Below are 26,192 nucleotides of genomic sequence, written 5' to 3'. Positions count from 1 at the left end.
ATGACCGACGCCGGTTCTAGCCCTTTGGTATTCGGGCCGATTGTGGACAGCGGAATACCCATATGTAAGGACTGCAGCAATGGAGATCCTCGAACATCTACATTTATGGTAGGTACAAAACTGTACTTTTTGTCATTATTGGTTTTATATCATGTTTCATTGCTTATTAAAAGAATGTTTAAAACTGCAAATTTAAAATGCATTCTAACAAGTGGTGCTGTATTATACAAGGAATATATTCGGGAAGAATACATGTTTGCATGGCCCTAAAAATGTGTGCAAGCAGTCTGTTTTGAAAACAGCCCAAAGATAAATTTAATCCTCTATTGGCCAGATGCATTTTCTATGAATGTGGGTTTTCATACTGTTTTAGTGAATGTGAGTTTCAAGGGCAGAGAAGTTTACTGTTCATGTAAGTCTGCTTTCATTGCGAGACTGTTTGTTTAGCAAATGGCTATCTGTGTTTGTGTTTTAGTTTGTTATTTGGGATATTTTGTAGACACCCTTAGGTTTATGGATATCAGTTGGGTATGACTATCCTATGTTTCCAAAAGTCAAACATTCCTCGTATGCTGTGCTGATGATGTCATAAGAAGGCAGAAACATGCATGTCCACAGCTAGAGGGGTTTGGCTTTACTGGCCTGAAATTGTCCATAAAAAGACTTAAAAGTAAAAGAAAAAAGTCATGGACATTCAGAATTGCCATTTAGCTGAAACACCTGATATCCTTAAAGGGTAATTTACATATATCCCATGTTGCCTCTGAGTCAAGAGGTTTAAGGTATCACACAGTGGAATTTCTAGCTTTGCTAGATTTTTCTTTGTGTTATTTTATTTCAATATCTGTAATCATTGTAGAAGTAAATAAGAAACCAGTATGTACACTGATAGGTTTGAACAGTGTTTAAGGTAACTGTTTCCAGTCAAGTAATGGAACACTGGAATGACTGGGGAGGTGGCTGCTGCTGGGGAGGTAGGGAGTTGTTGCAGGAGGGGCTGATCTATTACCCTGCCTAGGGACCTATTTGACCATGATCCAGCTCTGATATTTAAAGTAGGAAATATGTACGCAAAGGTAGTTACTTAACTCATTTGGGGCTAGAGCCTTTAGTTTGTGTAACAAGTCTGTCAAGGTATCTTTTCTTCTATGTATTTAAGTAAGTCAAGGAAATGACTGGAGTAGCTTTCTTGGGGTGTGACCTTCTTGTGGGTGCGGCTCAAATACTGTTGCTTCATGAGTATGGTGTGGGTGGGGCTTAAGGGGCGCCAGAGCACTACTTCGCCTAGGGCACCATTTCAGCTAAGATCGGTTCTGAGAAGTTTAAAGAAACACTTTAAAAATGATCCATAGCATGTCCAGATTTGAAGATACTCTAATTTAGGTTGCAAATGGGATTCTGAATTTTGATAGATATTTTTAACAACTCTGATTTACAGACTAAAGCATTCTGTATCTTCACTTGGAAACTAGCAGTGAACACTCATTTTCAAAATAATTACAATTTAAACCACAAATGTTCTGCTTTTGAGTTTAAGTATGGTATATTTGCTATGGCATTTAAGTAAACTTAGCTGTCTTAATGGTGTTTCATTAAGAAGCCCTGGGAAATAAACTACCATAGATATTTTTAACAACTCTGATTTACAGACTAAAGCATTCTGTATCTTCACTTGGAAACTAGCAGTGAACACTCATTTTCAAAATAATTACAAATTAAACCACAAATGTTCTGCTTTTGAGTTTAAGTATGGTATATTTGCTATGGCATTTAAGTAAACTTAGCTGTCTTAATGGTGTTTCATTAAGAAGCCCTGGGAAATAAACTACCATTTTCTCCCCCTTTAATGATTCTTAGTTGAGTTTTTTGTTTTTTTGTTTTGCGGGTACTTTAGAAGAGCTCTCTTTGAAAGAATTGTGTGCACCACCGAAGATGTGAACATTTTGTCTTCTACATTTAGTAGCTAAAAGAATTTGGTAGCTTCTTTTACAGTTTTCAGGGAAAAGTCATTAAGAATCAACAGATGCCATGCACGCATCCTCCCCTTTTAATCTCCCCTTCTTTTAAATAAACAGTTTAATTCCTTTAGATGTTATTGTCAGGATCCTTTTTGCTGATGTTACCTTTAAGGGTTTTAATGTTATCAATAGTTTTTCCATATGTGTATGTATGGTGGTTCAAATCTCTCTCTCTCTCTGTCCCACCCCATACCCCCCAAATGATTTGACAGTTGCATAATGTGACAGGAACATGATTTTAATTCTTCCTTTCTCCCAGATAAAGATATGAATATTTTTGATACTATAGCAAAGAATGTCTGATCGTTAGAATTAGGGTGGTGAAGTTATTATATATTATTTTGTTGCAGAATGGTTATAACATTTAAGTTACTTCCTTGATAGTGGGGGTTTTATTGTTTAATCTAGACCGAAAAAACATTAGATGCAAAATAAATGTTTTCACATGTGTAAGTATGCTTGGCTAGTAGCATACTGCTTCAGATGTTCAGGCACAGGAGTTACATCTCTTGATTTTGAGAGTTCCATCTAGTAAAATAACAGATGTGTTGATTTATGAGACTGAAGCAAGATGAAAACAAAGGATTCATTGTCATGACTCTGTACAAGCTTGATTCCACACAATCTGATATGAGGTTTCCCTCTGCTAATAATAGAGACTTTGGTCAAAGAATGTCCTTTTAGGGGCAGGATCTTATGGCTGGACCATCAGTAGGTAGAGCCTGTTTAGGAACTAGGTTGCGTCATACCTGAAAATAATTCAACAGAAAGAGATGCTGAAATTAAACGACTCACTTGGCACTAGGTTTCCTGTTTCCTGTACTTATGAGCTTGTTCTGCCTTGTATCATGAATATGCAAAGGACAGAATAACAAAAATATCAGAGTAGAAAAATACTTTTAACATCAGGAAAATACTTTCATTGATTTGAAGGTGCAAAATGTTTTGATGTAGAATTGCAGGATGGAACATCTTCAAGACAGATCTGCATTGTATTCTTTGGAAGTCTTGGGAGCCCTTGCAAGGACAGAACCTCAGAAGACGTTATTGCTAAGGAAGAGGACCATGAAAAGGGATCTGAATTTGGTAATCTTTTTGTCATCTGGAACTTTCCCATGGTCTCATTCCTTCTCTGCTCATAATGCCCTACGTTCTTACATGCTCTGTACTTTCTTTTCCAAATCTGTTTCGCCACCGAGTGAGTTCACATCAGAAGAAATAGCTTCAGGCTGTTTCAGTATTTTTTTCTGAGGATTTTCTCTGATCCAATCATATTTTGCTGCATTATATTTAGCAACTAACAACTATTATTTCCAGTCTTTTATCAGGTCAGAGCCAGTCTTCCTTAACAGTTTCTTTTCACTTGTTTTTCCTCCTTAGAGATGGTAGTTTTTGCTGCATCGTCACAGTTTCTCCCTTGCTCTGTCTTGTTGTTTGCATTTAGAGTTGTTTTTATTTTCAGTATTACAAAACCAACTTCTTTAATTTTTTTTTTATATGTTCTACATCCTCGCAGCATGTTTTACTGTGATTATAGGTTCCTAGGAGGATACTAGGCTAATAGCCTTAGGGCCTTTACAGGCCTAGTCATGTTATACCCATGTTCTGTAATTGAACACGGTCGTTATTCATAGAACGAGTCTTGTGATCATCACCAATTGCCCCTATCCGTTGGGAGGTTGGCATAATGGTTAAGGTATTTGCCTTATAAACCAAAGGTGCAGGGTTTGATTCTCACATGGGGTAATTGGCTAGGATTAAAAGTGGCCCACAAAGGCAGTTAGCCTAGTACTAATCTATCTATGAACCTATGAACATAAGTGCCACCCCCGGGACAAATTTACAGTCTCCCATCCAATTTTCTAGGTTGCACTTGAATAAGGTCATTGAGGAGCTCTGCTTCACATGAATTGGGAGTTTATTCCAGAGGAGCGGCAATCTCTGGGAGATGTATCTGTCTCTTCAGCATGTTCTGTTAATGTCAAACACTAGGCTGAGATCCATGGAGTAAGTGACTCTTGTCACATTTGATTTGCAGATGTGCAGCATTTCCATGAGGGCAGGGTCAGAGCCTGCTCTGTAGGCCAGACACAAGTCATATCTCAGCAGCCTTAAAAAATATATGCTTCTTAAGGTAGGACTTATTGAAGGTTGCAGTGTTCATAGTAGAGCTCAGCAAACAATCCCGCTCTACAGTCCTCTCCATTCACTTCTACTTGCCTCTATCACTACTTCTACCCCTCCAGTGTAGTCCACCTAGCGTCCCACCTGCTTATTAATTTTCCTATACTATCTTTTTTCTCCTTATACTTGATATATTACTGCAACCTGTCATCTCTCCTTTTATTTAAACCTAGATGCTGATCCCTACTGTGCAAATCTCTATCTTAAAACTAGTGCCCTGGCACAAAATATTTATCTTAATTTGTTAATAGTGTAAATATTTATAGACTCTTTACGTGTTACTATTTTCTCTCTTTTTTGTTTTTTAACAGTCCTACTCTTGCAAATATTATGGGATAATGATTCCTCACTATTTTTTAGTTTTTGTTAAAGTGCTTCTGTATTGTTACTATACTACATGAGAATATTTCTTTATTTGCTTATATGTTTGTATATTCCTGTGCTTTTTGTTTATTGTAAGTTACTAGTATATAGTGGAGCTTTTCTCCTCGGGCCTCTGCTGAAAATGGACATGTATCCAGCCAGACTAGCCAGGTCAACAAATGTAAAATAATAAATAAATAAAAATAAATAAAATTCATCATTTGTTGTACACTTTTTCTACTTGTTGTATGGAACAACAACAAGGGCAGTCCTTTCTTGAAACATTGGAGTTACTGATGTGTATGATTCAAAAGTTATGTTCAGTCTGTGGTCTTTATCAGCAGGCTGTCTTAGGATGGGTCATCCCAAACAGGAGTGTGATACTTCTGAGGTTTTTAATTTAAGAACCTTGAGAAATAGAAGGAATAAACTCATCCTTACAGTTGTTACCAAAGGAGAGGTGTTCTGCAGAAAGAGCTTCCTTTACTGCTACGCAGGAGCTAGACCCTCTGTTGCCTAGATCCAGTACTGAATCCTTTGTTAAACCCCAAGAGAAAATTAGAGACAAGAAGAGAAGTGATGGACCAGATTCATAACTATAAGGAAGCTAGAGATAACTCATTTCCTCTTGGAGTCTGTTTGTCATCTGGAACTTTCCCATGGTCTCACTCCTCCTCTTTACTCATGATGATGTACAATCTTGCATGTTATGTACTTTCTTTTCCAGATCTGTTTTGCCACTCGGTGAGCGCACATCAGAAGAAATGGCTCCAGGCTTTTTCAGCATTTTTTTTGAGGATTTTCTGTTATAGTTACCACAGGCACGAAAAAAGGTTGTAATGTAACCTGCCTAGTTGTGATACCAGAATCACCAAAAGCAGCAATGAAATCATAGGTCTGGAGAGAAACAAGCTGCCAGGCCAAAGGCAAATATAATCAGGAAAACTGAAAACATAATGGCACTCTAATGGGAGGGCAAAAGCTGACTCAAAACAAACAAAAAAAAATCTAGGTTGGAATGGTGTACCGTTTCTGATGTCTTTTCTTATAATGGTAGAAAACTTGCCATCCTAATGTTGGATGCTCAATTTTGCATAATTTCCATATAGAGGAGTGTAGGTAGAATATCCAGACAAAATATTCTCTCTTCCTTATGCAATGCTGAGCTGAGAAGATATGTACCCTTTAGACTGCACTTGACTGAGACCTGTCATTCATTTAATAACCACTTTGTCCTGAAGACCTGTACTGTGAGAAGGTGGTTTGATGGCCTCTGTGAAATTGAAGCAGAAGCTTGGACTCATCTTTAACCCCCACCCCATTTAGTGGATAAGGGCAATTCTTCTCTAACCTCTTTTTTTTAAATATTTTTTTCGTGGCCAGTGGCTCCATTCCATCTCTGGTGAGATCATTACCCCCTTCCAAATGCCAGTGTCAACAGTGAATGTTTTCAGAATCACAGGCTTCTGCTTTGGTGTTTCACATGCTATCAGTGACATTAGCATTAGTGATGTCTGCACTGGAGCTGTCATGCCCGATCGTCATTGTGAACATGAGAGTTTGGGTTGGGCCTTTCTGGCTGATACTTGCATGTTTCCAAAGCTGTGGCTTTTGAGCCTTTGGTCTGGAGGTCCTTTATTTTTGACTATTCCTGATGGGTTGGGTGGTTAGTGTTATCTTAGCATCTATGTTGTCAGTTTTGGCACTGGTGCTGATGAGTGTCAACTTGGGCTCTGAATGTAGTTTGTATAATTTTCCATGTTGACTTCCTTGGCGGTTTTGAATGGGACACATCAGCACTGTAACTGTCAGTCTGAATGCAAGACCCTTTCCTACCAGTTCCTTCTGACACTCATTCTTCATGGCAGCAGGATAGATAATCTGAGAGTTTCTAGTAGGATCTGCATTGTGTTTGTTATTAGTGTAGTTTCTACTTCATTAAAATTCATCCTTTTCCCATGAAGAGGTGAAAATCACAGATGCAAGAGGAAATGAATTGACTTCCTGTTGGAGTCACCAGCATCCAATATAGGCAACAGGGATGCTACAGATTCCTCACAGTCTTCCCAAGACATGATATTTGGGGAGATCCTTGAGGTGATAAGGCAGAATGTGTATGATCTACATATTTTGTGTTTTCTGCACAAAGGAACAGGAAGAAGGCTTTCCAGTCTCCACAGCCTTCCTGGGTGATTCTTCCCTGCCAACAAGATGGTTGCTGTTGTCACTAAGGAGACATGTAAAGAATCCAGTGTCATATCGCCTGTGTTGAGATAAGACAAGATAATTTGGCTTCCCAGTAATTGGTGTTGCTGGGTTCAGATTCTTTTGATTGTTTATAGTTGCTGCCACAGCCATGAAAAAAGCTTTTAATCCAACCTGCTTAGTTGTGATATCGGAATCACCAAAAGCAGTGAGGTAATCAGAGGTCTGGGAGGAAACAAACAGAATGCTAGGCCAAAGGCAAATATAGTCAGGAAAACTGGAAACATAACAGCACTCTGATGGGAAGTGGGGAAGCAGACTCTTCCCTGAGGGCTCATCTGACCATCCCACTTTGGAAGTAATTGAGAACCACTTGTCTTTCCTGTGTGCTTGGCTGTAGTGCAGAAAAGGTGAATTTAGACAGTAATATGCAGGGTGCAGTGTTTTCTTTCCACATCCTATTCATGCCAGACTTTGTTCCATAGCCTGATATTCCATGCCTTAGAAGAGTATGACAAGAAAAAACAGTCTTAAACGTCTTTCAGAAAAGGAGTCATCCAAGAGGTCACACCATACCAGACCAGGTAGAAACCGCACTCTCCAAAGCAAAGAATACAGCATCCGTGGGACCAGATGACATCCCGGGCTGTGTACTACATGAAGTACAGAATGAACTAACACCTCACCTAAGTGTCATGTTTAATCATAGCTTCACTTCAGGCTTCGTGCCCACTGAGTGACGCACAGCTACAGTTATCCCACTCCACAAGGGGGGAGCCACCTTGGATCCCGGGAACTACCGTCCCATCAGTCTGACGAGCTTGATCTGCAAGGGCATGGAATGCATTATCGTGGAACTTATAAACAAAGACATTGGCAGCCTTCAAACACTGGACCCCACCCAGTTTGGGTTCATGAAGGGCCGATCTTGTCTCCTGAACCTGATTGACTTCTTTGAAACAGTCTCCAGAGCTGTGGACGAGGGTAAGGCGGTCCACACAGCCTATCTGGACCTCGCCAATGCCTTCAACACCATCCCCCACTCTGGAATCGTACATAAACTTACTAAGCTGGGCATAAATCTCTATGTCACTCGATGGGTTGCCACATGGCTTACTGACAGGACCCAGACTGTAAAAGTAGCCGACTCCAAATCCAACTCCAGACAAGTGACAAGTGGAGTACCTTGGGGTTCAGTCCTGGGACTGCTGTTGTTTGGCATCGACTTCTCTTAAGTACAGGCCAACACTAAGGGACTCTGGCTAACAAAGTTCACAGATGACTGTAAACTGGGAGCCATTATTGAATCCCCAAATGATGTGGATGTTCTACAAAAGGGCCTTACAGAAACAGATGCTTGGTGCCAGAGCCATGGTCTCAAGCTTAATGCCAAGAAATGTATAGTTATCCCCTTTGGGAAAAAAAACATGTACCCATGAATTATCACATAGGTGGCAGTACACTAAACACTGAAAGTGTTATGAGAGACTTGGGGACACAGGTGGACAGTGGTCTCACCTTCGATAACCACATCGCCACAACAGTCAGGAAATCCTTCTATGTGGCACACCTTATCACTAAGGGCTTTTCATCCAGAAAAAAGGAGGTCATTGTCCCACTGTACTCATCCGTCATTAGACCTATTATGGAGTACATTATAGAGTTTGGTATGTACCTCACAAGACATCTGCAACAGCTGGAAAGGCCACAGAAATACCTTACTAAAATAATCACAGGCCTAAAGCAGATGCCCTATGCTGAATGTCTAAAAAAAAACTCCAGCTATACTCTGTGGCATATCGTCTACTCAGAGGGGATCTCTGCTTAACATACAAGGCTATGTCAAACCCTGAGCTGTTGGACATGCTCCACATAAAAGCAGTCCCAATCCTTCAGAGCCACATGTTCCATGGATCTAAACCTTGTCATCACAATGAACAAAACATGCTGGGAGGGATAGGCTCCTGACCCACAGACTTCCCATAGTCTGGACTAGACTGCCCATACATGTCAAGCAGAGTACCTCCTTAGCCCTCTTCAGAAGGAACCTTGACGATTGGATGGGAGATAGAAAATTCACCCCGGGGATCACGTCAGTCACCCTGCTAGACAGGGGTCCAGGGAAGTAAGTATTGTGGGAAGAAATATCCAGGTAATTGTTATGGCTAGGCTTGTATAGGCCCTAGGGCCGATAGCCTAGTACCAACCTATGAACCTAAGAGTTAAGTAATCTTTTTTGGTCCCCTTCATCATTCTACAGCTGTGTTATCCAGTGCCCCATGTTCATGCTGAGTCTTCCACCTACTCTAAATGACCCCCTGGACTTTCTCTGATTTTTGCAGAGGCCAGTCATATAACTTAACCCTGGGGTTCTTGGTTGTCAAGATTCTTTTTTTTTTCCTCTCATTGTTCCCTGCATTCCCCCTTCCTCTGTGATTTCTTGATTTCTTCCAAAGGGCAGGCATACAACGGGGATGTGCTAACATACTGACCCACCTCAGAGGAGGCTTAGTTAATGTTCCCATACTAATCCCTCTTTGGACTATGCCCCCTCTTTACATACCCCCGGAATCCACTAGGAACCATGCAGGGAATGCCTTCAAGACTACCCTTTCCCCAGATGTAGATACTGATCCCGCCCCTGCTGGTTAGTTGCTCAAACTGCTAATCAAACCTAGGTTGGCTGGGCCATAGTCAGCTTTTATCCATCTAAGCCATCAGACCAGCTAGATGTTTTTTTGGTTCTGAGGTTCTGAAGTAAAAGACCTCAGACTGATTCTGGACTTAAGTAATCTCAACAGATTCATTACCAAATAAAATTTTTATGGTCATGGTGCAGTCTGTCCTGTTTTGTTTGTCAGACAGACACTTGATGTGCTTTGTAGACCCCCAAGATGCATGTTTTTATATAAAGGTATCTGAGGCATCATCTGAATAGGAACCAGGCATTATCATTTTGCCTCTTTTATTTGGCATCACCTTATTACCTTATGTGTTTACCAAACAGATGTCAGTAGTTGCGTTGAATCAGAAGCTGCAATATATGTTTTGCAAATGTCTCCTGGCTGCACTGACTACATGCAAAGTAGTAAGATTTCTGGAGCCTCTTCATCTGTTTAAATCCTTGGGAATTATGATAAACACTGCAGAGTTCCAGATAGAGCCATTGCAGGTTCTCACATTCATTGGCTGCACCCTTGAGACTCATAACAGCTACAACATAAGTATTTCCTCCATGATGACCACACCGTATATGGTTCCTCATGCCAGCTGTCACATAAAAAGCCTGCAGTGGGCTTTAATTTATTTTATTTTTATTTATTTATTTAACATTTGTTAACTGGGAATGTCTGACTTGGAACGAAGCCAATTTTCAGCTGTGGCCCGAGGAGAAATGCTCCAGATGCATGTCTTTATGAATATTAATATAAATATAAAATAATCACAGCTGACATACTTCTTGTCTTTCTATGTCAGAATTTCTAAAACATGTAAGATGTACTTACGGTACTGGTAAACTCTCCCACTCATAATCTTGGCAGCCCATTTCACCTTCCCACATCTCTACTGGCTTGCCACTATTGATACCTATGTCCTAAAGTAAGTTGACAGGTCATTGTCGAGGGCAGATAGTCCAGAGTTTATGGTCAGTGTCCATGACCAGTCTGCATACCAGTTTTATGGAGATGAGGGTGGACCTTCTTGCTCTCCAGGCACTTCAGGAGTCCCTTCAGTATGGTGCAGTTACCATTCACACTGACAAACATGGCTGTGGTATAGCACAAAAACAGGTAGGAAGGAACTCCTCCTTATTCCCTGTGAAATGAATGTGTGTGAATAGGCTGTGTCAACCAGTCACTTTTGTCTGTATGTGCGTGAGGGAGTCTGCCGGATCATCCCAGTGCCTAATGATTTGCCTTTTTGCATCCAGTTGACCCATTCATTCCTGCATCAGGGTAATCTGCCTAGAGCCCTCCAGGTCATTTTTTCCTAGTGGAGGTGATAATCTGTTGTTAGGGAGTTCACTCTAGAGATGCTGCAGATTGTCCTGTCCCCACCCCCTGCAGTTTGTTTGCTCCACAATAGCTGCTCTTGGGAACTATGTGAAGACTACTTCTGATACCCAGTTTCCCGACCAAGTGGCTCACTGCTGTTCAGCATGGGGTTGGTAGACTCCTTGCTGAGGGTGGTACAACTGTAGTTATGTATGTACCAACAGTACAGAAAGCTGAGCTGCCTCTTTATGACCACAATGGGTGAGCTGGTGTTGGTTTCATGTCTCCCATCCTCCCCGTCTGGTCCTTCTGGTGCCTTTGCCAGTAGTCACATATAGGTCATCTGGGGTGCAGCTACGACTTTATCCATTTCTGTCACAGGGCCAGATGTTCATCGTGTTTCACTGTTGCAGTCGTTACTCTTGGGTTATCCTGCTGGCAGGCTACCCGCAGTTGGCCTGAATTCCAAAGTCCTGGTCCGGCGTCGGCTGCTGTCGCTTCTTCCTGACATCAGTGCGCCAAGGGTATAAAAGATGCAGCCGACACCATTTTCTTCAGTCTTTCTTGCTGCGCAGTGCCCGAAGCAAAAGCAGTTCACAAGTGCCAGTTGGCCGACTCCTGAGATTTTCAAATCTGAATTTCAGAGCCGAAGTCTTGATTAAAGCTAAGTACCCCGTTGGGGAAACTTTTTTCTTGCTCCAGATCGATGTCAGAAAAAGTTAACAATTGTATTTCTTGTGGGAAGCAAATACCTCATAAGGATTTTCACTCTTACTGTATTCCTTGCCTAGGCCCTGATCACGACATTGCTAGCTGTCGGTTTTGTGCTGGATTTAACCAACACACTATTAAGCGTCGGTTCGATTTTGCATTTCATTACTTTGGCCGAAGGTTTAATTATATAATGCAGTTGGAACAGCTGACGACCGGAGTTTACAAAAAATGCAAGGACAAGGAAAAGGATAGGCATCCGAGGTCCAAAACCGACGACGAGGCTACCGTTAAGCCAGTTGCTGGTTCGCCGGTTCTCAGTGAGGTGCTTTCGCAACCCCTGGCACCCGCTACCTCAGAGCCACAGGCCGCTTCCGAATCCCATGTTGAGTAGACTGGGCCTATGGATACTCAAGGTATTGGACACTCGAAAATCATTCCATCAGATGGGTCTGGAGCCGCTGAACAGGCATCGGCTTCTGAGGGTGTCTTCAGACCTACACAGTTAAATGTTAAACCATCTTCAGCTTCAAAGACTAAAGCAGCTCTAAAGACAAAGAAACAAGTACAGCATTCTCCTACTCAGACTTCCATGCCTAAAAAACAGATGCTTAAAATGGCCGAAGACCTAATTACGTTGATCAGGGGTTCCCATCCCCCTCCTGATAAGAGGCCTTGGCAAGAGACAGAATATGATTCTTCTGATGAGGTTTCTATTTCCTCTGATTCCTCTTCTGAACAGGATTATTCTATTCCTCCCTATGAGGATTCTGATGCTGAAGAATCCATTCCTTCAGCCTCTCCTCCTGAGGATTATTCTTTTGGGGAAACCCTGCATACCATGAGGGAGCATTTCCACTGGGAGAGCCAAGATTACTCAGAATCCAAGAAAAGGCTCAGAGACTTTCTATTACTTCCTCAGCACAGACCCCTTGCTATTCCACCTGTTCTAGACATTGTAGATGATGTATTTTCAGAGTCCGGCCTGTCCCCTGACTCTTTACCCCCTGCACCTGCTAAGCCAGACAGATACTACAGGGTCCCAGATTCTCATAAATTCCTATATAAAAACCCGCTTCTGACCCAGAAACTATATCTCAGGGTCCCAAAGGGGTCAAAGCTTCCACTGAAAAAAACCCTGTCCCCTCTGATAGGGACTCTAGGGCACTGGACAGATGGGGGAAAAAGTTTACACTTCTGCTACCTTGGCTGTAAGGGCTTTAAATTGTCAGTTTCATATGCTTAAATATCAGCAATACTTAATGTCACTGCTTAAACAGAAAATGTTGACAAATTCTGAATGTTCAAAGAACAAGGAAATGCAGGATTTATTGCATGCATCTGAACAAGTGGGAAAGCATACTTTGCAATGTGGTTATGATTCACTGGAGGCCTCTTGCAGGGCCGCTGTTACAGGTTCTGTTATTAGAAGGCATGCTTGGTTAAAGGAACAGAATCTACCTGATCAAGTTAAAGCAAAATTATTAGATGCTCCATTACAGCATGATACTTTGTTTGGTGCTAAGGCAGAAGAGGTGTAGAAGAAAATGGAGGATAAAGCGAAATCCATGCAGACAGTAAAGGATTTCTTACAGGTACAGCCTCCCAGATTTAGCAGGAACTGATCTTCCAAAAATTGGTCATTTCCAGTGTCAGACAGGCCACAAAGAGGCAGATACAGACGTCCCAGAGGCAGATCTCACCCCCAAGGCTCATAAAGGCCTAAACAATGGGGTGCTCCTACCTCCAAAAGCGGAGAAGACAAATCACAACCTTACAGGAAACAGTCCCAATGACTTTCCTCTGCCAGATCCAAACACTTTCCTTTTGGCAGCCCCCTTAGGAGGAAAACTAGCACTTTTTTCACCAAATTGACAAATGATTACCCAAGACTAATGGGTCTTGAACATAGTGTCCCAAGGCTACAGGTTCCATTTTCACACACTACCATGGGCAAAAGGTATGCCAGACCTGCCACACAATCAATGGGCAGAGGCACCAAAGCAAATTACAGCCCTCGTGGACATGAGGGCCATTCAACAAGTACCACAACAAGAGCAGGGGCAAGGATTTTACTCCAGACTTTTCTTAGTGCCCAGAAAGGACAAAACCTGGAGACCAGTACTGGACCTGTCTATACTAAACACGTTTCTGGAGGTTCTGAAATTCAAGATGTTGACTCTACAGCAGCTACTGCCCATGCTGGGCAAGAAGGCTTGGCTCGTAACTTTGGACCTAAAAGAGGCATACCTGCATGTCCCAATCAGACAATCTTGCAGAAGATACCTCAGATTCATAGCTGTCTCAATGCACTACCAATTCTCTGCACTGCCCTTTGGCTTATCTACTGTGCCCAGGGTCTTCACAAAATGCCTGGCACCAGTAATTGCATTTTGCAGACAAAGAGGAATTCAAATATATCCCTACTTGGACGACTGCCTTATTCAAGCAGAGAACAAAGACATTCTTCTAGAGCATCTGGCGTTTGTAAAAATATTACTAATTTGCCTAGGGTATACAGTAAACGAAAAGAAATCAAAACTAGTACCCTTTCAAGAGATAATATTCCTGGGTGCAAGCTTAAATACAACTGCCCAGATGGTTTATCTCACGCCAGACAAACAAAGGCAACTGACTTCTTACTTCAAAAAGTTGGCAACAAAGACCCAGTTATCTGCAAGGAAAATCCTGCAGGCCTTGGGCTTCATGGCATCCTGCATTCTACTAATTCCATATGCCAGACTGCATATGAGGAAAACTACAAAGGAAAGGCTATCTCAAAACAGACAATTTCTAAATGGATAGGCCATTGCATCCGTTTCTGCTATTCGCAGCATGGCAAATCAGTGCCTAAGAGCATTAGGCCTCATTCTACCAGAGCAGCAGCCTTCCTCAGAGGAGTACTAACCAAAGACATCTTAGAGGCTGCAACTTGGAGTTCAGTGCACATTTTTACAAAGCACTGCCACTTACCTCTTTACTCTAAATCCAGAGCAGACTTTGCCACTGCAGTTCTGCAGGGTCTCATAGCCCGTCCTAATCCTATTTAGTCCAGCCTCCCATTCTCAGCTTTGAGATTCAACCCAAGAGTAATGACTGCAACAGTGAAACACGGTGAACATAGTACAGTTGTGTACCTACCATAAATGTAGATGTTCGAGTGTATTCACTGTTGCAGTCCAGGTTACCCTCCCACCATCCCCCTTTCTTTTGCTGGGGTTTATCTGTACTTCTCTATTCTATACAACCTATGTGGTGTATTTGCTTGTAGATGAAGGAACTGTTTCATTACTGCATGTATGTTTATTGGCATAGTATGTTTAGCCTACCCTTTTGTGGGCACCTGACATCTGGGGCAAGAAAAACTGAAGAAAATGGTGTCGGCTGCATGTTTTATACCCCTGGCGCACTGACGTCAGGGAAGAGGCAACAGCAACAGACGTCGGACCAGGACTTTGGAATTCAGGCCAACTGCGGGTAGCCTCCCAGCAGGATAACCCAAGAGTAATGACTGCAACAGTGAATACACTCGAACATCTACATTTATGGTAGGTACACAACTGTACTTTTTAACCCGTCACTTTCTCTCAGCCAGTTATAGTCCTGGGGATGTCCTCTATCTTGCAGAAGCCTTACTACAACTTATCGCATCCCCATCCACTACCAAATCCAAAAATTCTACTTCCTAATTCCCTTACTGAGAGAACTCCCAAGGGAAGCTGTCATTCAGAAATGGCGTCTAGGGTTACTTTACACTTTTCAACATTTACTTTTATCCTGTACTTCATACAGACAGTAAGGCAGAAGATATCTAAAATCATTTGGACAGCACAGTGGTGCAGAGGTTAGCATTGTTGCTTCACAGCAAGAGGTTCTCTGGCTTGATTCTCTGCTGGGGTGCCTTCTGTGCAGAGTCTGCATATCTTTCCTGCTTTCATGTGGGTTTCTCCATGTGCTCTGGTTTCCTCCCATATTCCAAAGACATGCATCTAGAGCATTTCTCCTCGGGCTCCTGCTGAAAATGGGCTCAGTCCCAGTTGGACTTTCTCAGTTAATAAATGTAAAATAAAAAGTTCTCTTTTCCCCATTTTGGTCTCATCTGGCGAAATTTCCTTTGCTTTGGCCTTATCTTCTGAAGAAATCTGTGCGTGTCTGGCTTTCCAGGTTTGTGATGACTTTCCATTCTGGCAAGCCTTACCCAGGCCGTCATTCTTCTTGGTGAACTGCATAGTAACTTCACTTCCAATAAAGGTCAGGTGTACTTCTTACTTCCCCAAGTGTGTTTAGATCTTCACCTCTGCCCAGAATCCTAATAACAGGAAAGAAGAAATGGATGCAAGTTTCCATTTGGGTTACTTCTTAAAGGACTATATCCCTTTTTAGCTCCTCTGCCAACTGTGTACTTCACCAAGGCTTCCAGAACTTTCAGGGATATTTCACAGGTTATCTCATTTCTACCTGCTGGCAGTCAGTTTGTCAAATTCCTGACTGCTGGCAGACTTGAGCAGTTGCTTAGAGATCTCAGTCACAACTACAATTAAATGTGTGAAAACATTTTATACTAAAAAAGCAACTGTTTGCTGTACCTATTCAGTTAAAATATTTTTCTCATATTTAAACTAAATAATTGCGGCACTGAATACTGCAAATTCAATACCATGATTAAGCTGTTTTATAACAGTAGTGCTATATGTGGTATACTTTTCAAGCACTGTAGGCTTGAATGAGGCAATGCAGTCCAGGCACGTGGCATTGCAGGCATGAAGTATGACAGAGCACGATATATGAATGTGTTAAAGCACAATTCAAAGACACTGTACCTCCATGGGATTTTACTTCTTACATAGTGGTAACCTTTCATACTTTGCAACCTGATTCTAAGGCTGATTTAAAGTACTTGTCCAAGAAGACTTTTATCATTACTTCTGCTTAGAGTTTTGAGTTGCAGGTCTTCTGTGTGAATTCCCTTTGCATAGTTTTTCAGAAATTGTGTGTGTGTGTGTGTGTGTAAGAAGTTTAGTAAAAATAAGAGTTTTTTTTTAATACTATACATCAGCCAAAGTCTTTCTGTGTCTTTGCTAGCTCTGCAACTTGTTTTGAAATACCTTGCAAACCTCCTAAACAAAGAGCTTGTTCTTCCATTAAAGTGCATTTTTCTGTACTATCAACCAGTAAGGCCTTTAAGTTGATCCTACATAGCAGGCAGATTGGAAAACTAGAAGAATTGGGGTTAAGACCAGGACAATGGAGTTGTTTTCTTTTCAAGCATTTTCTTATCAGTTGTGTCAAAACACAGTTGTGCGGTGAGGAAAACTGATGTAAATCTGTTAGCAAAATGCCACGAAGTGCTGTTTGTTGATGGGAATACAAGGGGAGGTAATGACCTGTTTATCCATACATTTGGGATCCACTGAGCATGTTCTCCAGTTTCACTGTTATGTTGAAAACCTCTTGCTACAGCCTGCTTAACTGAAATGATGTTGCTAAATGACAGAAGTTAATTATTTTTGAAGCTTTCATTGCGTGGTATTTTTTTGATTTGTTCATATTTGGTTTGTTTGTTTGTGTCTTTCAGCTTTTCCTGGTTAGGGGTCGCCACAGTGGAACAAAAATAAATAAATATGCTTCTGGGACTCTGCAGTGATGCCACCTGTGGTATAGGGACAGCAACTGTAGCTCTTGTAGATTGATGATCTTCTTGGTACCAGTCTTTAACACATTTTATTTCTGATGTTCATGGATGGTTTAGCAAGCCTTCTTTTGCGTATGCATCTAAACAATATTAATTATTCTTTTTTATAGGTTGTTTACTTGGCGTTTTCCCAATACAATTTGTAGTGAATCATACCAATTCTTGAAAAAGGTTGTAGAGACTGGCATGGAGGACTGTGTCAACACATTCTCATTTCAGAACCAGGAGCCTGTCACTAATTCAGAAATGATTAGCTATCCAGTGGAGGGGTCTGGCGGCACCTGTATTGCAACACTTTCACTGCTGATGCTGGGTCTTCTCTCTGTGGATGTGCGGATCCCAGAACAGATTGTGGTGGTGGATAGCACCTTGGTCGATAATGAAATCATAAAGAGGTACATTAATGATGAATAAACATTTTTACTGAAGATACTGAATTGTAAAACATTTTCCTGATCCTTATTTTGTCAAACACTGGCAAAAAAGCACTACATCATTTTTTAAACTAATTTAACAAACATAATTTGTCATAATTGATTGCAGCCACTTCCGTTACAAAAGAAACTGGATTACTTTATCTTTGTGTATGTAGAAGTTTTCATTTTAATTTTGGAAATAGAGTCCTACTGGATACTGTTCATTAATTTAACTTACTGATAATGACCACTTTCTTAACCTTGGTGAAGTATATGTAATTTTATAAAATTGGAGGGTTTAATGTAGTGATGATTGCTGATCTTTGAGCCTGTCTTCACCATTGTGCATGATTTGCTGCTGTTACAGCTGAGGGAATTATGTATCTGTACAAGCTAGACCTTGTAGATCCATTTTTGTTTGGTAAGATGATTGATTGCATTAATAAGTAGCATGTTATTTCAACTACAGTGAAACCAATGTATACCTAGATAAATGGCCAGCAACAGTTAAGGTTCAAAATGGGTTTCTTGGTATGCTTCACTAACTTTGCAGTGAAAGAATGTGAGAGTGGTTAACAGCCTGAGGGGATACACACATTTTAATTCTCTGACTATAAATGCATGGATTATATGTGGCAGCCTGTCAGGAGGCTGATAGTTCACCATTTGGTTACCATGTCAAATTCCTCCCTTGGCCAAGACAACCTATTATCTTCACCGAGTTGCTTTGCAACACTGAAAAATGTTACTTTTTGTATTCACTGAAAGTAACTTTACAACTCTGAAAGAATGTTAAGTATTTAAGCCCTTTATTTTATTAAGATCCATTATTTAGTCACTCTGTGAAGGATTCATCATAAGTTTGCCTTTAAATATACACTTCCATATTCTGATTGATTGATGATTATTTCCAGCTAGGCATAGTCCATTTAAAGGGCATAGAAGGGGGAAAAAGCTCCATAAACAGTGCAAGTTAGTGTAAGTAATGATTACTTGAGTTATTTTTCAAATAACACAGTTATTTGGACTGTTGTGTACAAAACATTAGGCTATACACAAGTATATTTTTGCATTCTTTCTATCCCCTGTATTATGCCAGCCATCAGCCTTCCTTCAAATCCCTTCATGACATTCGTTCCCTTAGGGTGAGAGAGCTGCTTATGGGATGTGTTCAGTCCATTTCACCATCGGAAGATTTTTACTATGTTCCTAAAGTCCTAGCCCTGACTACTGGCATGTATGCTGATGTATACAAGGGCCCACCTGTATCACCTTATTGCAGCATGTGCATGTAGGTTTCCCTATATATTCTCAGAAGGCTGCTGCATTTCTGCAGCTTGGCAAACCCAGGTGCATGTCCTTCCCAATCTGTATTCTATACTGTTGCCTCAGTGCCAGTGTCAGCGTTGACCGCCACCTGACTGCTCAACTCATCCTCTTTGGTTGGGTCCACCATTGCTTGGGCTGCTAACTGAACCCAGTACGTTTGAGTCATAGTCAAAGCTTTATCTCTGTTTGCCACAGAATGACCTGTGTCCAAGTAATTTTTGCACTATACAGTAATAACTACATAACAGCAGTGGCAGCTTTCAGGTATGTAGCTTCTTGTCCACTCGCCCATTTTCTAAGTCATTTTTCTCAATGAGTCACTGTAGTATCAAGTTGAGGTGGAAGTACCAGACTTCCTTGTTTCTAGCAACAGTCTTCCTGTTGCCTTCCTCATCCTGGGTACTGTCAAGGCATTTCTGTGTCAGTTGAGAGGTATAAGCTCTCAAGCATGACCTTTGACATAGGACCTCCTTCCCATGGGCCATGCATAGTAATCTCCCATGGAAGTTGCCCAAACCACTCCATCTGTCAGTACTGAGAAGCACTGGCTATACTTGGAGATTTCTGCATTGATGAACTCTTCACCCTGTCACACAGTCTGCCCAGAAGCTCTATAATCCAGCAACATTTTTGACACTTGTATCAGTGATTTCAAGCTTTTGGGCACTACCCAGAGATCAAGACCATATGTGAAAATGGCAAAATAGATTGACATTAAAACAAGAGCTTTATTCTAGGCCTCTGCCCTCAATTCTTGACCATAGTCTACTCCAGCTTCTACAGTACATCCACAGTTTCATCCATCTGCTGATCAGTCTCCTGATCCATTGTACTCTAAATTATGATGAAGATCCCAAGATACGTGCACTCTTCCACATGAGATAGCTGCTACTCCCTCACCTACAAAGAGCAATCCTCTCTTTTCCCGAAGAGAATGATTACTTCAAATTTAGAAGTGCTGGCTCTTACCCTAGCAGCAATCTGCTTTAGTTCTCTTCAGAGATTGCATTCACTTGAAGCCATGAGGCAATAAGTATCTATAATCAACAGAAATGCAACTTCTGTTTCTCCAAACTAGATACTGTCCAAGTGTTGGCTTTGTCTTGATATTCTTTCCATAAAGAGCATGACAGCTGTAGTTATTCTCCTGCATAAGGAAGGACCTTCTATGGTCCCAATCAATTACAGACCCATAAGCTTGACCAGCTTCATATGCAAAGCCATGGGAACCTCCAAACACTAGACCCATCTCAGTTTGGATTCATCATGGGCTGGTCATGCTTACTCAACCTAGTGGATTTTTTTGAAATGGTCACCAGAGCAATAGATGAAGGCAAAATGGTACATACTGCATACCTTGACTTGGTCATAGCTTTTGACACAATTCCCCAGTCTGGCATAGCAGAAAAGCTAAATAAACAGGGAGAAAAACCCTTTGTCACCCATTGAATTGCCAGCTGGCTGGAAGACAGGACACAAATAGTCAAAATAGGATAAGTTAACTCCAAAAAGAGACAAGTCACCAGTGGAGTCTACTAGGGTTATGTGCTGGGGCTTCTGCTGTTTGGCATCTACTTTTATGAAGTAAAAGTGAATACCAAAGCTCTGGATGACTGAGTTTGCAGATTGACTGCAAGCTATGAGCAATCACTGAATCCCCAGATGAGTTAGCCATCCCGCAGGAAGGTTTGTCTCAAACAAATAACTGGTCTCAAGGTCATGGTCTGAATCTAAATGCCAAAAAATGTGTCATTGTATCCTTTGGGAAGTCATCTACCCCAGGAAACTACCACACTGACAATATGCCCCTAAGTGTTCACCTAGTTGTTCCAGATTTTGGAACTTTAGTGTACAGTGACCTAACTTTTGACCAACATGTGTCTATTGCTGTAGGAAAGTCCTTCTATATTGTACAGCTTATAAACAAAGGGATTTTGTCTATATCTAGGGTTGTCATTGTCCCCCTTTACTCAGCCCTCATTAGGACAGTCATTGAATATAATGTCCCCTTTGGCATGTATCTTGTCTAGACATGTACAACAACTGGACCACAGACAGAGATACCTTACTAAAAGGATGAAAGGCCTAAATAACATTTCTTACATGGACTGACTCAAAGCCTTGTCACGCTACTTGGTATCCTGCAGGCTGCTAAGAGGTAACGTGTCTTGACATACAAGGTATCCTCTGACCCATTACTGATAGATTTACTGCACATCAGCAAGTCATATGGCATCAGAAATAATCAGCCTATGGATCTAACCTCTTCCACAATATCAACAGAATGGTTTGGAGGGAGAGGGATGTTTTCACAGAGGATACTGCTGCTGTGGAACAGACTCCCCAGCCACATAAAACAGAGTTTATCCCTGTCCATTTCCAAGTGTAATTTAAATCTAGGGATGGGAAACAGAAAATTTACACCAGGACTGCCCCCTACTAATGGACAGTTGTTGTTGTTGTTTGTCTTTTTGACTTTTCCTGGTTAGGGGTCGCCACAGTGGAATCCAGTCCACTAATGATTGGCAGTAGATTTTTATATTGCCGAGTTGCCAGCCCGACACCCAACCTTCAGCGAAGGCACGCCCAATTCACGCATGTCTTTCAAACGCCACTCAGCCTCAGGGAGGACATGCAGACTCCACACAGAAGGCACTCCAGCCAAGAATCGAACAGGAAAACATCTTGCTGTGAGGCAACAACGCTACTGCTGCACAGTTGCAGCTCTTAAAAGCTTTATCTTGTGTATGGGTTTCCGTCAAATTATCTAGGGTTTGATCCCAATTATTTTCAGTGGGGTAATGTATATAAAGACTGACCATGGGATTGGTAAGGCCAATCCATAACCAAATGGGATAGCTTATTTCAAGCACAAAACAGGTAACTGATTAGACTTAAAATGGCCTGCAAAAGCAGCTAACCTAGTACTTTGAACAAGATGGGAGGTGAGCTACATCCTGTGTTGAGTGTTATACTCACTGTTTGTTGTAGCACTGAAAATGCAGACAGAACTTTCTGTTGTAAAACTTAGGGACCACATAGCAGGCAACAGCTGCTGTTGAACTCATACTGTTGTAACATCCCACATAAGTTATTCTGAGTTACTAGGTCTATAATTTAAGTCTCAGAAAAAAAGTATGAAGGCAGGATTGCAAAACTTTCATGACTCCTCTAGTATGCATGCTAGGGTAACGATGTGATCTACATTTTCTTGGCCAGATTGGATCGCATATTGCTTCTGAATTTTAAACTCAGCCATCAGACAACATCTCCTTTCCTGCATCCAGGGTGTAGACTTTACTGGGGAGGCTGAGGAATTTGATCCCTCTTTAGAGCACAGCCTCTATTCCTCCTTATTGAAAATGGGGACCACCTTCCCAGTTTACCAGTCTAGAGGTACTTTCCTTACTTTACATGAAACGTTGAAAGGCATGTCAACAGTAGCACCCCACAAATACCTAGCACGTGAAAATTATTGCCAGATTAAATTTTGTATTCACCTTTTTATATCTTTCCTGATTTAGGAGGTGAGCATTCAGTGGTGATCTGAATTTGCTTTTTGGCTATATTTCATTTGAGCATATGGTTCCGGTGTTTCTCAGACTAGTTAATTGTCTATCAAAGTAAATTAAAGATGTTTATTTGCCAGGCCTTTTTTGTTCTTTGCCATCATTCTTCTGGATGGAGTATATTTGTGGCCACTGAGTTACTTCAGAATCTGCCTTCCAACACTGGTGCATTGAATGTAGTTTGTCATGATTACTGCATTGTAGCATGTTGCTAAAGTCTGCCATTATTGCACTGATGCTGACTGTGGCAGAAATCACCACTGAGTCAACAGTAGAAGCCAGCAAATCACTGGTGGCCTAAACCAGAGCTGTCACATTTGCACTTGAATCTGGCTGAACCAGCCAACTAAGTTTTTAAGGGTTGATGGTTTTAAAGTTCAGTTTTTACTGTCTGGAGTCCATGAATGTGCTGTTAGAACTCTTTCAATATGCAGTGAGTACTGTTGACTTTGAAGGGAGAGGTTCTCTATGTGGGTACCTGTTGAGATTTTCTCTTCTGGTATACCTAGCTTAGCATAGTTCTTAAATACCTGGATTTCCTGCACTCCGCAGTCATGATTTAATTAAGATCGAGTTCCAGAGTTTCACATGCACATTCAAACTATTTGCTTCTTTCAAAGGACTAGTTGTGACCTGCGTTTATTGCTTGGGAGATCATGTTAAGAACTGCAATTAATGTCTGAGCCTCAGCTTAGCTTCCTGAAAGAGAAGGCTTGAGAAATTGGAGTGGCCAACCTTGTCTCTTAAAAAGAGCAGTCTTGATGAGTGATTAGTTGTAGAATCAGCAGGAAGGGTCCTCTGGATGATCCCAGGTCAAAGTCACACAGGAGTGGGAAAGGGAAGAATTTAGAAGCCAGGAAGTGGACATATGATTCTTCTGCAAAGTCCATCCCTGTGACATCCTTTTGCTCCTTTATGTATTAGGTGCTGTATATTAGTTGTAGAAGGATTGTGTTTGTGCCCATCGTTTACTTACAGTTCTAAGAGAATCAGCAATGACATCTCCACAAACAACCAGTTTTGGTGATGATCCATACAGGGATCCACAACATTGGGACTGAGCTGCTTTTATGAAGTATCGCAAGCAATCCAGTGAGGCTAAGCAGTGGATGTTGGACTCATCAAATCTTTCCCTCTGTTTTTTTCTTCTAGGTTGAGTAAGCCCGTCATTCAGAATAGAAAAGACACCAGTGGTTTGCCTTGCTTCTGGTGAACTTACAGCATGCAAATGATATTAGATTACATGGCTGATGGAATCTTTTCTTACAAGTTTGACAGTGCACCTTTAGGGGACCATGCTCTGATGTCAGTGCAAGATCCTAAGCAGACCATTTGTGACCCAGTGTTCTCTCTCCTGTGCCACCCATATTCTTTGGACGTGACACTCAGTGCCCTACAAATGTTCATTCATGGCTTCTTACACTGGCTGTGTGTAGACCATCCAATGGAACAAAGAGTAAGAGAACATCTCCCTCTCTTTCATTCTGATCATGAAAGGGAAGTCTGAGAATTTTGAGGCCTTTGTTTCTGAGACTGAAGGATAATGAGACCCCAAAAATGTTCCTTCCTCAGATAAACTATGACCCTTTTTATGAGGTTCTCTGTGGTCCCTTTTAGCACCTCTGCATTCCCACATAAAAGACTGATTCAGTGTTTGGGCACAAAGATGATGAACACTGGATGTTCTTTGTGTTTCACTGTTGCAGTCATCACAATTGGGTTATCTGCCTACAGGTAGCCCTCAGTCGGCCCAAATACCAGAGTCTTGGGATTTCTGCGTCAGATGCTGTCACTTCTTCCATGACGTCAGGTCATCAGGGGTATAAAACATGCAGCCGATGCCATTACATCAGCTTTTCTTGCCACTCGGGAGCCTGAAGCAGAAGCAGTTCGCAAGTGCCGGTCAGCCGCTACCTGAAATTTTCATTTTTCGAGTTTCAAACCTGTAGTCTTCTAAAGCTAAGTACCCAGTTGAGGATCCTTTTTTCTTGCTCTAACTGATGTCAGAAAAAGTTAACAATTGTCTTGCATGTGGAAAGCAAATACCTCACAGAGATTTTCATTCTTACTGCATCACCTGTTTAGGCCCAGACCACAACATTCCTCACTGTCGGCTTTGTGCCTTGTTTAACATCAGAACTATTCATTGTCGGGCTATCTTTGTCGCTAAACTCTTTCGCTCTTATTCTCCTTATTCCGAAATGGCTTTGATAAGCCATCCGACTACCGATCTTCTGAAAAAACATAAGGATAAAGACAGAGACAGACCATATAGGTCTAAAACTGACGATGATGCTTCCATTAAGCTAGTTGCCAGTCCGCTGGTACTCAGTGAGGTGCCTTCGCAGCCCCTGATACCTGCTTCTACAGATTAGCAGGCCTCTACTGTGACCCATTTGGAGTCTGGTATGCCGCAAGATGCTTCTTCGACTATGGAACCTGTGGATGTCTCTACCTTGGATGGATCCGGAGCCGCTGTGCAGGCACCGGCTACTGAGGGTGTATTCAGACCTTCCGATGTTCGTATTAAACATACTACTTAGTTTTTGACTAAAACCGCCGAGCTTCTCAGGCCCAGAGTTCACACTACGCCTAGAAAACTGACGACCAAAGCGCATGCTCAAGCTCTCATGTGACAGAAACAAATGCTTAGAATGGCTGAAGACCCTATAACTTTAATTAGGGGAAGCCAGCCTTCCCCCCTTTAAAAGACAAAGAACTGATTTTCATTCTGATTCTACAGACCATGAGTTGAATGACTCTGATCCTTCTGATTAGCAGGACATACCGTTAACATCCTATGAGGATTCAGATGCAAAGGATTCCATTCCCTCAGCCTCCCCTCAAGAGGATTTTTCTTTTGGTGAAACCTTGCATACCTTAAGAGAGCATTTCCGCTGGGAATGCCAGGACTACCCACAGTCCAAAAAGAGACTCAGAGAATTTTTAGACTTGCCTCAGCACAGGCCTCTAGCTATACATCCTGTCCTGGATGTTGTAGATGATGTCTTCATGGAATCCAGTCTTACCCCTGATACTTTACCACCAGCTTCTAGAAAGCCTGACTGGTACTACAGGGTAGCTGACTCTCATAAATTTCTCTTTAAGAATTCCACTGCGGATACAGAGACCATTTCCCAGGGACCTAAAGGTATTAAGGCTACTACAACCAGAAACCCTACCCCTTTGAACAAGGATTCTAGAGCTTTAGACAGATGGGGTAAGAAGGTATATACCTCTGCAACTCTTGCCATTAGGGCTTTAAATTGCCAGTTTCACATGTTGAAGTACCAGTAGCATATTCTGAAACTAATTAAACAAAACATTTTGTTGATTCCAGATTTTGCAGAAAATAAAGATTTGCAAGAGTTAATGCATTTTGCAAACCAATTTAGTAAACATAGTTTACAGTGTGGTTTTGATACCTTAGAAGCATCTTGCAGGGCTGTGGTCACTGAGTCTGTACTGAGAAGGCATGCTTGGCTGAAGGAACAAATCTTGCCAGACCATGTCAAAGCAAAATTACTAGATGCTCCATTAAACCAGGAAAGTTTATTTGGCACAAAAGCAGAAGTAGTTCTTAAAAAAAGCTAAATCTATGCAAACTGTTAAAGATTTCTTACAGGTACAGCCACCTAGATTCAATAGGCATTGGCCTTCTAAAAACTGGTCCTTTCCAGTCCCTCCCAGACCTTCTTAGTCCAAACCCA

General features: G+C 41.6%; 1 protein-coding gene across 1 annotated transcript in view; it reads left to right on the top strand.

Annotated features, from left to right (window-relative positions):
- GTF3C1 (general transcription factor IIIC subunit 1) overlaps nt 1–26,192 on the top strand; it is a gene marked incomplete in the record, with an annotated part of 1,808,906 nt that overhangs the window by 1,398,412 nt on the left and 384,302 nt on the right. Inside the window, 1 exon segment of the mRNA XM_044089472.1 lies at nt 17,279–17,563. Within this exon segment, the coding sequence (XP_043945407.1) occupies nt 17,279–17,563 (285 nt within the window).

Source organism: Protopterus annectens, chromosome 12.part0 (genome assembly GCF_019279795.1).
Source record: "Protopterus annectens isolate FY-2018-M chromosome 12.part0, PAN1.0, whole genome shotgun sequence".
Classification (NCBI taxonomy): domain Eukaryota; kingdom Metazoa; phylum Chordata; order Ceratodontiformes; family Protopteridae; genus Protopterus; species Protopterus annectens.
This window is presented reverse-complemented; position numbering and strand designations above follow the sequence as displayed.